Source organism: Coregonus lavaretus (assembly GCF_964263955.1).
Source record: "Coregonus lavaretus genome assembly, chromosome: 34".
Lineage (NCBI taxonomy): Eukaryota > Metazoa > Chordata > Actinopteri > Salmoniformes > Salmonidae > Coregonus > Coregonus lavaretus.
The window spans coordinates 32,513,242-32,528,339 of NC_140021.1; the positions used below are offsets into that span (position 1 = coordinate 32,513,242).

The 15,098-nt window shown below is 42.9% G+C and overlaps 1 protein-coding gene across 1 annotated transcript in view; it reads right to left on the reverse strand.

Moving 5' to 3' along the window:
* The window catches only part of LOC311109173 (arf-GAP with SH3 domain, ANK repeat and PH domain-containing protein 1-like), a 77,736-nt gene extending 63,031 nt beyond the window's left edge, over positions 1–14,705 (reverse strand). The window contains exons 1-3 of the mRNA XM_084152007.1: positions 14,613–14,705; positions 14,191–14,275; positions 12,631–12,757 (exon numbers count right to left, since the gene is read on the reverse strand). Coding sequence (XP_084008133.1) covers positions 12,631–12,757; positions 14,191–14,275; positions 14,613–14,628 — 228 coding nt within the window. The 5' untranslated portion in view covers positions 14,629–14,705. The remainder of the gene's footprint in view (positions 1–12,630; positions 12,758–14,190; positions 14,276–14,612) is intronic.
* Between the last annotated feature and the right edge of the window lie 393 nt (positions 14,706–15,098).

Here is a 15,098-nt window from a genome sequence, read left to right on the forward strand (position 1 = left end):
TCACAGCTGGATAGGCTGTGTTTCTGCTGTCAAAATTCATGCCATAACAAACTGCGTTACCGCTAAAACCAGATCAGCTCTGCAATTAGCACTTTGGATCATGCTTTTAAGGACACACCTAAAATATTTCCACCCCGCCCATCTGAGTGCAAGCGAGCTGATATAAGACAGGTAAATTGCCGAACCTGGCGTTCGGGGTGGAAAATGCCAGTGCGGCAGTTTTTACATGATGAATTTTCAAACTAACGTGCGCTTGACACTAGCACCGCCTTAACGCCAGCCGAAAATAGAGCCCTAGATCGGAGCTCTCTCACCACAAATACGACTTCCCAGACCTGGATCGTTTGTTTGGACTATACATAGCAGCTCCATTCATCCTGGGTTGTCTACATAAAAAGGCGCCGCCGAAGGAGAGGACGGAGAGCTGGTGTTCTAGTCAGAATCTGTAGGTGGGCAAACCACCCTCCACTTCCGAGTATATTACTTGCTAATGTACAGTCTCTGGACAATTAGATAGATGAGCTCAGGGCGAGGATCTCCTTCCAGAGGGACACGAGAGATGGTAACATCATTTCTCTTACAAAATCATGCCTTACGCTGGCTCATCCGTTCATCGTGCGGACAGGAAGAAAGTACTCTCCAGGAAAAGCAAAGGTGTATGTTTCATGATTAAAAACTCATGCTGTAACAACGTACAAAAACTTAACACCTTTTGCTCTCCCGATCTGGAATATCTCACCATCAAATGCTGAACCCACTACCTCCCAAGAGAATTCACGGTTATTGTTATGGCCGTTTATATCCCCCCTCCAGCCGACACCAAGGATGCACTCAAGGAACTCTACGGGAGTTTGAGCAAACTGGAAACTGCACATCCTGAGGCCGCATTTGTTGTAGCTGGCAACTTTAATAAAGGAAATCTGAGTGAAATTCCCCCGAAATTTCACCAACCCCCACACGGGAAGAGAAGACTCTTGATCATTGTTATTCTTTCTTCTTAGACGGCTACACGGCCCTCTCCCGCTCACCCTTCAGAAAATCAGATCATGCCTCCATTCTGCTCTTCCGTGCCTATAGGCAGAAATTAAAGCAAAATTGGTCTGACCCATCGGAATCCATGCTCCATGATTGTTTTGATCACGTGGACTGGGATATGTTCCGGGTCACCTCTGTGAATAACATTGAGGACTACACTGACTGTCACTGGTTTCATCAGGAAGTGCATAGAGCATGGTGTTCCTACAGTGACGATTAGAACATTTCCAATTAATGGCAACATTTGCGCAAAATGTTAACTGCAAACCACCGCATTTAACCACAGTAAGGTGACTGTGAACATGGACAAGTACAAACAGACCAGCTACGACCTCCGTAAGTCAATCAAAGAGGCGAAAATACATTACTGGGACAAAGTGGAGTCGCAATTCAACAGCTCAGACACAACACGAATGTGGTAGGGAAAACCAGCCACCTCATGGACACCGACGCCTCACACCAACTCCCAGTGAAACACATTGTTCGCTGCTCACGAGGACTGTAGGCTCCCAAACTCTGTAGCCGACGAGTGTAGGCCTTTCAAGCATGTTAGCCCTCGCAAGGCTGCCGGCCCGGACGGCATACCAAGTCGTGTCCTCAGTGCATGCGCAGACCAACTGGCTGGAGTGTTTACGGACATATTCAACCTCTCCCTATCCCAGTCTGTTGTCCCCACTTGCTTCAAGATGCCGACCATTTTTCCTGTACCCAAGCAAGCCAAGGTAACTGAACTAAATGACTACCGCCCCGTAGCACTCACCTTTGTCATCATGAAGTGTTTTGAGAGGCTAGTCAAGGACAATATCACCTCCACCTTGTCCGACACCCTAGACCCACTACAATCTGCATACTGCCCCAACAGATCCACGGACGACGCAATCTCCGTTGCACTGCACACCGCCCTATCCCACCTGGACAAGAGGAATACCTACACTATGTTAGAATGCTGTTCATGGACTACAGTTCTGCTTTCAATACCATATTGCCCTCCAAGCTTGCCACTAAGGGCCCTTGTTCTGAACCCCTGCCTGTGCAACTGGGTCCTAGACTTCCTTCCCAGGTGGTGAGGGTAGGCAACAACACCTCCGCCACGCTGGTCCTTAATACGGGGGCCCCCCAGGGGTGTGTGTTCAGCCCCCTGTACTCCCTGTTTACCCACTACTGCGTGGCTATGCACGACTCCAACTCAATCATCAAGTTTGCTGACCACACGACAGTGGTAGGATGATTACCAACAATGACGAGACAGCTTACAGGGAGGAGGTTAGATCCCTGGCAGAGTTGTACCAGGAAAATAACCTCTCCCTCAAAGTAAAAAAAACAAATGAGCTGATCATGGACTACAGGAGACAGAGGAGGGAGCATGCCCCAATCCACATCGACAGGGCCACAGTGGAGAGGGTCAAAAGCTTCAAGTTCCTTGGCATGCACATCACTGAGGACCTGAAATGGTCCCACCACACCGACACCATGGTGAAGAAGGTGCAACAGCGCCTCTACAACCTCAGGTGGCTGAGGAAACTTGGCATGGCCCCTCACAAACTTCTACAGATGCACCATTGAGAGCATTCTGTCAGGCCTGGTACGGCAACTGCACCTCCCACAACTGAATGGCTCTCCAGAGGCTGATAATAGCTGCCGATAAACTAGTGCCACTGACGGTTCCAATAGGCCCCTTGTTATTTGATTATATTCCAATAGGCTACATTCTGTTGGCTACCCGTTAGACTATCCATTGTCACCCGAGTGGCGCAGTGGTCTAAGGCTGTGCCACTAGAGATCCTGGTTCGAATCCAGGCTCTGTCGTAGCTGGCCGCGACCGGGAGACCCATGGGGCAGCGCATAATTGGCCCTGCGTTGTCCAGGGTAGGGGAGGGAATGGCCGGCAGGGATGTAGCTCAGTTGGTAGATCATTTGCAACGCCAGGGTTGTGGGTTCAATTCCCACGGGGGGCCAGTATGAAAAATAAAAATAATGAATGCACTAACTGTAAGTCGCTCTGGATAAGAGCGTCTGCTAAATGACGTAAATGTAAATCATGAAAGGTGTGAAAACCCATAATAGATTACTGTTTGTGTTTCCATGGCTGAGCTGATGAGCAGATTTGGGCCTTCAGTTGATTGACAAATGTAGGCCTACTGTAGAACGAGAAACTTTCCTCCAGTGTGGATGCTCGCCCACGTTTTATAGTTAGGCTATGTATAATTTGTGAATTTAGATATGGCCTTTGATGTGGATTGAAAGTCTGTATTGTGTGGCTTTAATATTTCATTTTGAAAAGCTGTCAAGATGTTTATGCATTTGAGCATATCCAAAGACGATTTTGTTGAGGTGAGACACTTTTCTATGATGTATTAATTTACTATTCATTTTAGTTCTTGAAAACATTTAAATAATTAACTAGTGGGCCTAATCTAGGCTCAGGTTTGTCAATAGATCGCCCAGCACTGGGCGCGAACTCATGAGTCTCGGAACCAGAGTACACTACTTAGGCCACTGTGCCACAGCAGTTCACAACGGCAAGAATGCTATCAATACTGATGATACATAGGCTCATCGTTTTAAATGATTTCATTTTAAGCCTTCCCCAAACCATAGCCCACCACTAGCCTTAACCACTCAGAATGATATCAATGATACAGCTGTATCCGTTGGACCACACAGCCACTGAGGTAATCAATCATTTATTCTGCCTGTTACTTGCCTTCAACATATAATAAAACAATTGATCTAAAAAAACTGTTTTTCCCTAGCGGAAAATACATCTACCCCCTACAAATATGTACATATATTCTAAATCAACAGAATAATTAACATGACACGCTGTAGTCTGCACGTAGCCTACATAAGGTACAATGTAGGTACAGTACTGTATTGTACAGAAACACAGCTTCCAGCTGCCTCCTGGCGGCAATTCTAAATATTTATTCAGATTAGGGGTGTGACGTTTAAACGAATTTGGGATCGTTAACGTTTCGAAAAATCCCTAACATAAATGATTGTCATTGACATGCAGCCATTGTCAATGGTAGAGGATGTTGGCTTAAATACCCTAATGGCATATCCAGAACCAGACTACAAGATGCCATGCTGAAAAACCGTGATGGCCCTGATGGAGAAATTGTACAATGATTGCTCCGCAAGTTCAAAGCACGAGCTTTCAAACACCATACGTGGCGTTAACAACAGATTGTTGGACGTCTATGAACATCGAGCCATCACATTAATGAGAAGTGGGACATGAAGTACGTACTGACAACTAAGAACATGGAGGAGAGGAACACAACAGACAACCTAAAACAGCATTAATACCATCGTTGCTGAGTGAGTGGGGGACTTCAGTGAGGTGAGCGCCGTCTGGTAGGGTTTCTATTTACCACAGAAAAACGCATGTCAAAAATGTTATAAATTGATTTGGATTTTAATGAGGGAAATACGTATTTGACCCCCTCTCAAACAGAAAGATTTCTGGCTCCCAGGTTTCTTTTATACAGGTAACGAGCTGAGATTAGGAGCACACTCTTAAAGGGAGTGCTCCTAATCTCAGTTTGTTACCTGTATAAAAGACACCTGTCCACAAAAGCAATCAATCAATCAGATTCCAAACTGTCCACCATGGCCAAGACCAAAGAGCTCTCCAAGGATGTCAGGGACAAGATTGTAGACCTACACAGGGCTACAAGACCATCGCCAAGCAGCTTGGTGAGAAGGTGACACAAAAGATTTGTCAATCTCCCTCGGCCTGGGGCTCCATGCAAGATCTCACCTCGTGGAGTTGCAATGATCATGAGAACGGTGAGGAATCAGCCCAGAACTACACGGGAGGATCTTGTCAATGATCTCATAGTCACCAAGAAAACAATTGGTAACACACTACGCCGTGAAGGACTGAAATCCTGCAGCGCCCACAAGGTCCCCCTGCTCAAGAAAGCATATATACAGGGCCGTCTGAAGTTTGCCAATGAACATCTGAATGATTCAGAGAACTGGGTGAAAGTGTTGTGGTCAGATGAGACCAAAATCGAGCTCTTTGCCATCAACTCAACTCGCCGTGTTTGGAGGAGGAGGAATGCTGCCTATGACCCCAAGAACACCATCCCCACCGTCAAACATGGAGGTGGAAACATTTGGGGTGTTTTTCTGCTAAGGGGACAGGACAACTTCACCGCATCAAAGGGACGATGGACGGGGCCATGTACCGTCAAATCTTGGGTGAGAACCTCAGCCAGGGCATTGGAAATGGGTCGTGGATGGGTATTCCAGCATGACAATGACCCAAAACACACGGCCAAGGCAACAAACGAGTGGCTCAAGAAGAAGCACATTAAGGTCCTGGAGTGGCCTAGCCAGTCTCCAGACCTTAATCCCATAGAAAATCTGTGGAGGGAGCTGAAGGTTCGAGTTGCCAAACGTCAGCCTCGAAACCTTAATGACTTGGAGAAGATCTGCAAAGAGTAGTGGAACAAAATCCCTCCTGAGATGTGTGCAAACCTGGTGGCCAAATACAAGAAACGTCTGACCTCTGTGATTGCCAACAAGGGTTTTGCCACCAAGTACTAGTCATGTTTTGCAGAGGGGTCAAATACTTATTTCCCTCATTAACATGCAAATCAATTTATTAAAAAAATTACATGCGTTTTTCTGGATTTTTTTGTTGTTATTCTGTCTCTCACTGTTCAAATAAACCTACCATTAAAATTATAGACTGATCATGTCTTTGTCAGTGGGCAAACGTACAAAATCAGCAGGGGATCAAATAGTTTTTTCCCTCACTGTACATTTATCAGTTGTGCTGCGCTCTGGCACACTCAGACGAGAGTGCTCTGAAATCAGAGTAGATAGCCAGAGTGAATTTGCAAACGCAAGAGATATGCTAACTGGATAACAGTCGTTCAAGTTCTTGCTAGCTAACCAAATGACACCTGCATCTCTAGCTGTTTATAGCCACCAAAAAACGATAAGAGGGAAAGAATTCAGTCACTCACCCACTCCTCCATTGGCATGACATGGCGTCCTCCTAGCAGCTAGCTAGCTAGCGATCTAGCTAACGTTAGGCTCTGTGTTTTTAGCTTGCTACATAAATAGATACACTAGCCTATTAGCCACATTATGACTGACTTGTGATCATTGCCCTTGCTAGTTTGATTGTATTGACATTCCCAGCATTAGTTACATTCGTCCGTTTTTGTCCAGAATATTGAGTCATTGAAACTGAAACAGTGCATCCCGAATGGAGGCAGCAAGCAATGTACCAGGCCAGCTGTGATTTACAACCTGATAGCAATATTTTTTTAGACTACCAAGAAATGTATTGGTGAAAAAACCTTGAATGAGTAGGTGTGTCCAAACTTCTGACTGGTACTGTCTATATTTGGCCTGCGAAGCGGTTTTAATGCGCTGACTGAATGGAAGCTGATAATTCGTTTTTTACTCAGCTGGTCTCGGCTGGTCTCTGGAAGACATTATGAGTCCTCACTGTCCGAGACCGAGTCAAGACCGAGTACAAATGTATCTGACACCGAGACAAGAGACACTCAATATGTGGTCTCGAGACCGGACTCGAGACCGAGACTGGTCTTGAGTACTACAACACTGCTAATAACTCACTTACTATCAAAGAATATGGCTACATGCAGCTCTTGCTTTGATCTCATAACAAGCATATCTATTCGCTACCACTCGTGCTGTAAATACAGTCCAGTTCAAAGTATATGGCAATGGTCTATTTGCATATAGGGATACTGCAGCTCTGATTGTTTATGCCGCACCAGTCTGTGTAGAGTACGGGCTGAGTAGTGCATGTCAATGCAATAGAATCCTACTCCAACGCGCTCTGCCTACAAGAAAATCTCTTGCATAGTTGGTTTTGTTTCAGTATGTTGCATTGAAAGTGGCTAATATTGTGTTGATTTGATCACAATTCGCACAGTAGAGGGAAACCTTGATAGTGTTAACTAACAGGGAAAACTCTAGAAAGTTGAGTGAAGTTCAATCTCGTGCTTCTCTGTGCAGGCTGATATTTCTTCTGCCCGGCAGTCACGGGGAGTTGAAAAGGCTACGGTTTCTCAGACAACATCTTTTTACGATTTCCCTAACAAAGGGAGGGAAGCTTAACTAACCCTGTCTGCAAATGAAGTCCTTCTCCACACATTTCTCTGAACCTTTCAGGGAATTAAATTGCAGATGAGAATGAATATCGTCTAACCATTCTTCAGAACATTCCTCACATAAGAAAGTGGCTCTGGTTATTATTAGCTATCTATCTTGCCCATCTCGCTGTTCATTGTTTTCCAAATGTCGTTTTAGCACTGATCAAATATAAACAGTAAACATGTAGAAGAGCTTTTCCCTGTTGTGACTGGGCCAAATGGGTTGTGTTAATAAGGACAGTGCTGGTATGAGGGGGGGAATCGTGAACATCTTTGTCTCTCCAAGCAGCCAAACATAAATAATTCAGGTGTGGAGTTGGAGTAAGAAGTTGTGATGTCGCTGCAGCGCTCCCTCTCTGCACCTTTAGATGACTCAGTGTGTTTAGAAGCCTGAGGAGGGAGGCTGACGACTGTTCTCCTCCACCTGCAGGTCAGCTCTCCCCCCTCAGGTTACACCATGAAATATTAACCCTCTACCTTTGCATAATTTACCTCGTCAACATACTGAGGAAATTACTTGGAGACACACAGAGACCTTGGAAGGTCTGTAATGAGGACAGTAGCGGTAAGTCTTGGGGTATGGCTTTCTAAGTGCTCTGCACTTAAACCGAGTGAATGAAGGTTATTAGGGGCCTTCTTTACCATTTCTGAGAAGAGAGAGATGAGAGAATGGCTTCCCAATTTGGTTATGTTGAAAATGTGGCCAAAACCAAACAGGCCTACTTTAATACTTTAATGTATTTTGTCTTTGGTTGTTTCTCTTCAAATGCTACATGTCCAACCTTTTTCACTCTAATTATTTTCAGAGGTCATGGCAATACTGCAGGAGTCCTGGGAATACTGTATACCTTTTACAGAGTTGGAGATCCATAAAGTGTGTGAGGAGGAATGCCATCTGGAAGGTGTATGTAGTATCCCAGAGCAGGACCCTGACGAGGTGTTCTGCTCTTTACTCATTTTAGATCAATGTTTCGGAAAAGCTTGATTCAATGGCATCTTGTCTTTGTTCAAAGAAGAAAGATTATATGTTGCTGCTCTTTTGTTGCAAGTATAATGGTTCCCGTCATGTGATCCGGGCTAGAATTTCAGAGTGGCTACTGCTGCAGCCCGGGCAGGGCGCACATGGCGGCCCTTCCAACAGATGTTTTTCGTTTGTGCTGCAGTCTCTCTCGGAGCTGGAAGGCACAGAGCCAGAGAGGTGATTCATGACGCGAGCCTTTCCTTGTTACACTAAACGAACAAAAATGTGCTCCGTGTGGAGAATAAACATGGCTCCGGTTCTGTTTTACTGATTTTTCTATTTTTGTACTATAAACCTTCGGGGAGAGACATTTGGAACCTCTAAATGCTATGACACATTGCCCATGACCAGCCATTCTGAGAGAAAATACTAATTTGTCAACTGTTTCGTACATCTGTGCAGCATGTACTATCAACTTAAGCATACTGTATACTGTATATTCCATTTACTATGGCTTTTCCTATGTGGAGGATATGTTTTCTTGAGGTCAATGATGTAATAACACGATAATAACATTACTATCACTATTGGATGAGAAACAATGAACAGAGATTGTCTTATATGTTATTTTATTGAAACCTAAGTTCTTTGACTACTTTTGGGTGTTTCTTTAGTCTCACTTTCAGAGGATGCAGCAGCATCCTAGCATTTTTCTTAGTTCTCAACAAGCCTGGCTGTAGTGTATATGACAGTCTGCTGTTTCCTGGCTTGAAGGAGTGGCAAAATCTAATGGATTCAAATACTGAATCTATAAAACTTCTCTGGCCTCTCTCTTGCCTCCTTACTACACGTTAAAAAATGGAGGATGAGACCACTGACACTGTGATATAGCATCGATAGGGAGATTGATGATTATCAGCATTGATCATCTGCCATGGCTGCTATTTTTATATACACTTTGTGAGAACATTAAACCGGTGACTTCAAGAGATGCAACATTGACTTCATCGCTATTTTATTCAATGAAAAATGAGGTAATGTGTTGGTTTTAATAGGGAATGGCAAAGGTGCATGCTGCTGTCCTTCTTTGTTGCCCCATTTCCTAATGGCAAAGACAGTGCAGATGAGGATGGTATGAGGATGCATGGCTCTCCATGGTCTCCACCTGTCTCACCTGATTACACCTTGCTAATCAGACGTGGCATCATGTGTATGTGTGTATGTGTGTGTGTGTGTGTGTGTATGTGTGGGCGTGCGTGCGTGTGTGGCCATGTGTGCGCATGCGTGCGTAGGCCCCACATGCATGCGTGTGAGCTCTTGCAGCACTAATTGTGATTGAAAGAAGAGGCTGCAGCTCGATGCACAGTACTATCAAAACAGAATCAGGTTCAGAATCAGGCTGATGTCAACGCTATATGTGTGGAGCCATTCTAATTCGGAATCACTGTAAATGCCAATATCTGTCAGTGAGCGGCTGGAGGCTGGAGGGTTTGCTGCTCCATCCATCCATCCCTACCCCCACTCTGTGTGGAGACAGCCAACAGCCGCTGCTACAGCCTGGCTACTCTGCTCAGAGTAACAGAGAGAGACCATCGTGTTGTGGGACTATAGCACACCCTTCCTTCCCTCTCCTCTATCATATCCAATCCTCCCCCTCTGCCTGGTAACACCAGCCAGCAGCAGTAGGAGCAAAACTAGCTTAATCGAACTGCACTGAATTAACATAGGCTTCAGTATGAGCAAACCACAGAAGACTATCATGACATCATCAACTACAAACGCAAAAACATTTATGCTGATCCTTTGGATACCATCATTGTATGTTGTAACATTGTAACTAAGCACAGTTTTATGACAGTATGTGTTATACAGAGCATGTTCATGTCACAAGATTAGGCTTTGAAAGAATAGGATACATATTAACTGGATATAGGCTGTTTTGCTTCTAATAGGCCGGGGTAGGCCAGAGACAGAAATAACTGATTCTACAAGCTTGTCAAGGACAGTAAACTAGGCTTCAGCCGTATACAGTATTTACCGTATATCGGGGTATTTTGAAATACAGACTATGATTTTCAATACCGTAACAAAACAAAAACAAACAAAAAAATATATATATATATATATATTCAACATATACAGTACCAGTCAAAGGTTTGGACACACCTACTCATTCAAGGGTTTTTCTTTATTTTTACTATTTTCTACATTGTAGAATAATAGTGACGACATCAAAACTATGAAATAACACATATGGAATCATGTAGTAAACAAAAAAGTGTTAAACAAATCAATATATATTTTATATTTGAGATTCTTCAAAGTAGCCACCCTTTACCTTGATGACAGCTTGCACACTCTTGGCATTCTCTCAACCAGCTTCATGAGGTAGTCACCTGGAATGCATTTCAATTAACAGGTGTGCCTTGTTAAAAGTAAATTTTTGGAACGTGTTGTGACAAGGTAGGGGTGGCATACAGAAGATAGCCCTATTTGGTAAAACACCAAGTCCATATTATGGCAAGAACAGCTCAAATAAGCAAAGAGAAAAGACAGTCCATCATTACTTTAAGACATGAAGGTCAGTCAATACGGAACATTTCAAGAACTTTGAACGTTTCTTCAAGTGCAGTCGCAAAAACGATCAAGCGCTGTGATGAAACTGTCTCTCATGAGGACCGCCATAGGAAAGGAAGACCCAGAGTTACCTCTGATGCAGAGGATAAGTTCATTAGAGTTACCAGCCTCAGAAATTGCAGCCCAAATAAATGCTTCACAGAATTCAAGTAACAGACACAACTCAACATCAACTGTTCAGAGGAGACTTGCTTGGGCCAAGAAACACGCGCAATGGACATTAGACCGGTGGAAATCTATCCTTTGGTCTGATGAGTCCAAATTTGAGATTTTTGGTTCCAACCGCAGTGTCTTTGTGAGACACAGAGTAGGTGAACGGATGATCTCCGCATGTGTAGTTCCCACCGTGAAGCATAGAGGAGGAGGTGTGATGTTGTGGGGGTGCTTTGCTGGTGACACTGTCTGTGATTTATTTAGAATTCATGGCACACTTAACCAGCATTCTGCAACGATACGCCATCCCATCTGGTTTGCGCTTAGTGGGACTATCATTTGTTTTTCAACAGGACAATGACCAATAACACACCTCCAGGCTGTGTAAGGGCTATTTGACCAAGAAGGAGAGTGATGGAGTGCTGCGTCAAATGACCTGGCCTCCACAATCACCCGACCTCAACCCAATTGAGATGGTTTGGGATGAGTTGGAACGCAGAGTGAAGGAAAAGCAGCCAACAAGTGCTCAGCACATGTGGGAACTCTTCAAGACTGTTGGAAAAGCATTCCAGGTGAAGCTGATTGAGAGAATGCCAAGAGTGTGCAAAGCTGTCATCAATGCAAAGGGTGGCTACTTTGAAGAATCTCAAATATAAAATATATTTTGATTTGTTTAACACTTTTTTGGTTACTACGTGATTCCATATGTGTTATTTCATAGTTTTGACATCTTCACTATTATTCGACAATGTAGAAAATAGTAAAAATAATGAAAAACCCTTGAATGAGTAGGTGTTTCCAAACTTTTCACTGGTACTGTATATATTTTTTTATTGGGTGTGCCACTGCTTATAACTAACTATAAGTTAACAATCTAAGATTTACCAAATAAATTATCTCCAGCTCAGGGCTCCAGCTATGCATTTGGTTTGCTAACTTGCTAGCTAAGAGGCTAGCTTGCGAGATCAATCTTCTTGGTTACAGCAGAGACAATCAATCCCATCCTGGATCAAGATCCCTGCTGACTAAATTTGTTTTGTACTTAAAAAATATATATTATAATAATAATAATTGCGCCCCTTGTGTTCACTGCCGGTAATATTGTATACCCCTGTTTGGTACAGGAACGTTATAATGGTATGAACATCTGGATATCCCCAACCCTAGTAAACAGATGTGTATTATCACATGACCCTTGGCTTTGATGTCAACTTGTGCAAATGGAAACAAAGTGTTACAAAGTTGCCAATAATTCCAATCGATAACAGGCAGCTTATAATGATAATAATCAGCATGTAAACAGATTCAATCAAGCCATCACAATCTAACCTTGCCATGGTGGAATACTTATCACAGAAATGTTGTTTTTGTATTGTTTGCACATCAGAACAGTGCTGTCTGTGAAGGGCACTTTCTGAGGTTATTATGCAGAATACAGTACAACTTTGGGCATCGGCATTTTGACACGCCAACGTAGATGCAGAGTCTATTTTAATGACTGACTCAGGACCCTGCTACTACTAAATGGAGTATAGGATAGGCTATTACCATAAATTGTATAATTTGGGTAGCCTATGCCTATTGTAGCTATGTCATCTCTGTGGTGTCATGATTCATCAATGCGCAATGGTCGCTCTTGCACGCAATTCCATCTGCAGCCATGGCTGACTCAATGTTAACATGATGTGGCCTTACCTCTTCCAGAACGTTGACTGTGTTCCTACAGCTCTGCAGGCGGGTCGTGAAGCTGGACGTGGTAGGAGATTTGTAATCCTCTGTTGTCTCCGAGAGAAACTCGGACACCGATATTTGATCCGGCATCCTTCAGCAGGGAATCACCCAGAAGAGGATTGCAAGAATTGTTGAAAAAATCCTAAATCATGAAAAAACAACTGGCGAGGAAAAGTACGAGATGTCTAACGCTGTGACTGGGTCGAAAACTGATAGTTTACAAACTAGTGATAGAATCGAAATGACAAAGACGCGTCTCTTCTCGAATTACTTGCTTGGTTCTCTCCTCTGACTTCACTGTCCCCAAGGGAAAAGGGAATGGACACAATTTCGCCCCCCTCCTCTCTTCTCCTCTCGCCCGTATCCCCTGCTTAAATTACCAAAACATAAACGCTTAATTACTGTCCTATGCTTAGTTGCTGTAAAATAGAATAGCGGATTCCATCTTAATGTTTTTGCGGATGTTCAATAAAATAGGCTTTTGCCGATAATACTTTCTACAATCAGAAATACTTGCATGTAATCTATCATAATCCGTGCTCTCTCGAATTGCAGGATTTCGTCTATTTTCTTTTCTTTCAGTTTCTATTTTTAATGCAGAACGCAATTTTGACGTTCACAACCACTCTCCTCTCCCCGGCTCTCGCTCACCCTCTCGCTCATCCACCCACCTCGGATGATGGGGACAAACAAGGAAGAACTCTGCGCATGTCTATGATCTCGGACATAATACCCAGAGACAGTAAAAACTCTACTACTATTTCATATCCGACCTATGTAATCTTTTATTGGGGGTGTACTGAAGTCATCGAATAATATGCGGTGAAAAGGAAAATGTAGGCAACATATAAAATTCAAAGCATCTGGAGCATTAGCCAAGACATTGATGTTTATGATCATAATAGCCTATAGCAACTGATATTTACCAATTATATATATATATATATATATATTTACAAATACCAATTGACTGTTCTTTATTTAAATAAAATGTGCTTATTTATTAACATTATATTAATTGAAGCCTAAAGAAATGCATTAAAACATAATTTAGCTGATTGAAAAACCTCAATGGTGGATCTTGTAGCCTACTTATTGGACAATTATTATAATATTCATCAGATCTATTAAATGTGTTACTGTACTAGATCTGAAAAAATATCCATCCACATTGATGGTAACTTCCATTGCCCATAATAGGGATTATTCTCTGGTGCTACAAGTGCGTGTCCTGCAGGTGATAGAATTAAGTGCATGCAACCCTGCTGTAGTCTCGGAATCATTGGAATGTCCTCATTTTGGCGCTCCAACATTGAGAAAAAACATTGTCAGTGAATAGAAGTGTTTAATCAGATAGGCTCCTCGTCAATTTACACAGGCTAATAGACTAGAGCAATACCACACACAAATCATCTGACTGAATGCTTTTAGATACAAAGTATCAAGAGAATAGTCTCTGAATATTATGACGTGATCCACTGTTTCACATGAAGGCTAGTACCAACAGAATTGAAAGGGTCTTACCTACTCGGATTCCATAAAGAATCTTTAGAAGATAAACTTGACAGACGGGAAGAGGAAGATCTCATGACGACTGTCACCTTATGACCTAAATCAAATAAATAAGAATCACATGAGCAGAGTTCTGTTGCTCTCTAGACATCAGGTATAGCCTGAGGAAAATGAATGAAGACAACACAACTTTTTATATTAATATGCCTATAGGCAACTAATCTATTCATAAATCATTTTACCACCCTGGAATGTACTCTGATGAGAAAGCATTGTCTTGCATACATTCATAAATAGATTTTAATAGGTTCATTGGGTAGCCAACATACAAGTTATTACAAAATATATTCTTACAAAAATGTAATCTCTAACACTTTCAAGAGCGCTCATATTCGAAAGAAAAAGAACATACACTGTGCCACGCCTAAACTTACCGAAATCGATGCACATCCAATTTGGAATCTGAACAGAGATTGAATGTCCACTTGATTGATGCAAAAGAGAAAAGGCGTACTTGATGCGCGCATCATATCAGGCTCATTTTGAATAGTCATTTAACAGAATAAAGAGTTGAGAGAAGGAGAGAGTAATGTCCTCCCGCAAAGGATCCCGTGAAGATCAGTCACAGCGCGGGGCAGGAAGGGAGAAACCAAACCCACCATGTGAGCAGGAAAATAGCCACTTACAATGAGCAGGATCTAAGAGCTCATGGTAAAGGAACTGAGGAAATACAGAAGGCAGTCAAACAGGAAATGTTGGGATCTGGTGAACAGAAAAAGCCAAGAAGTTTCCTTGCCCCCTGGAGCTGATTTTAACTACAGCTGTTGTAGCCTATCACTGAACAGGGTGAAAGTTATCCTATTTGTCATAGATAACCACATACATTTCCTTGTTGAAATCAATGTTTAATTTTACAATAC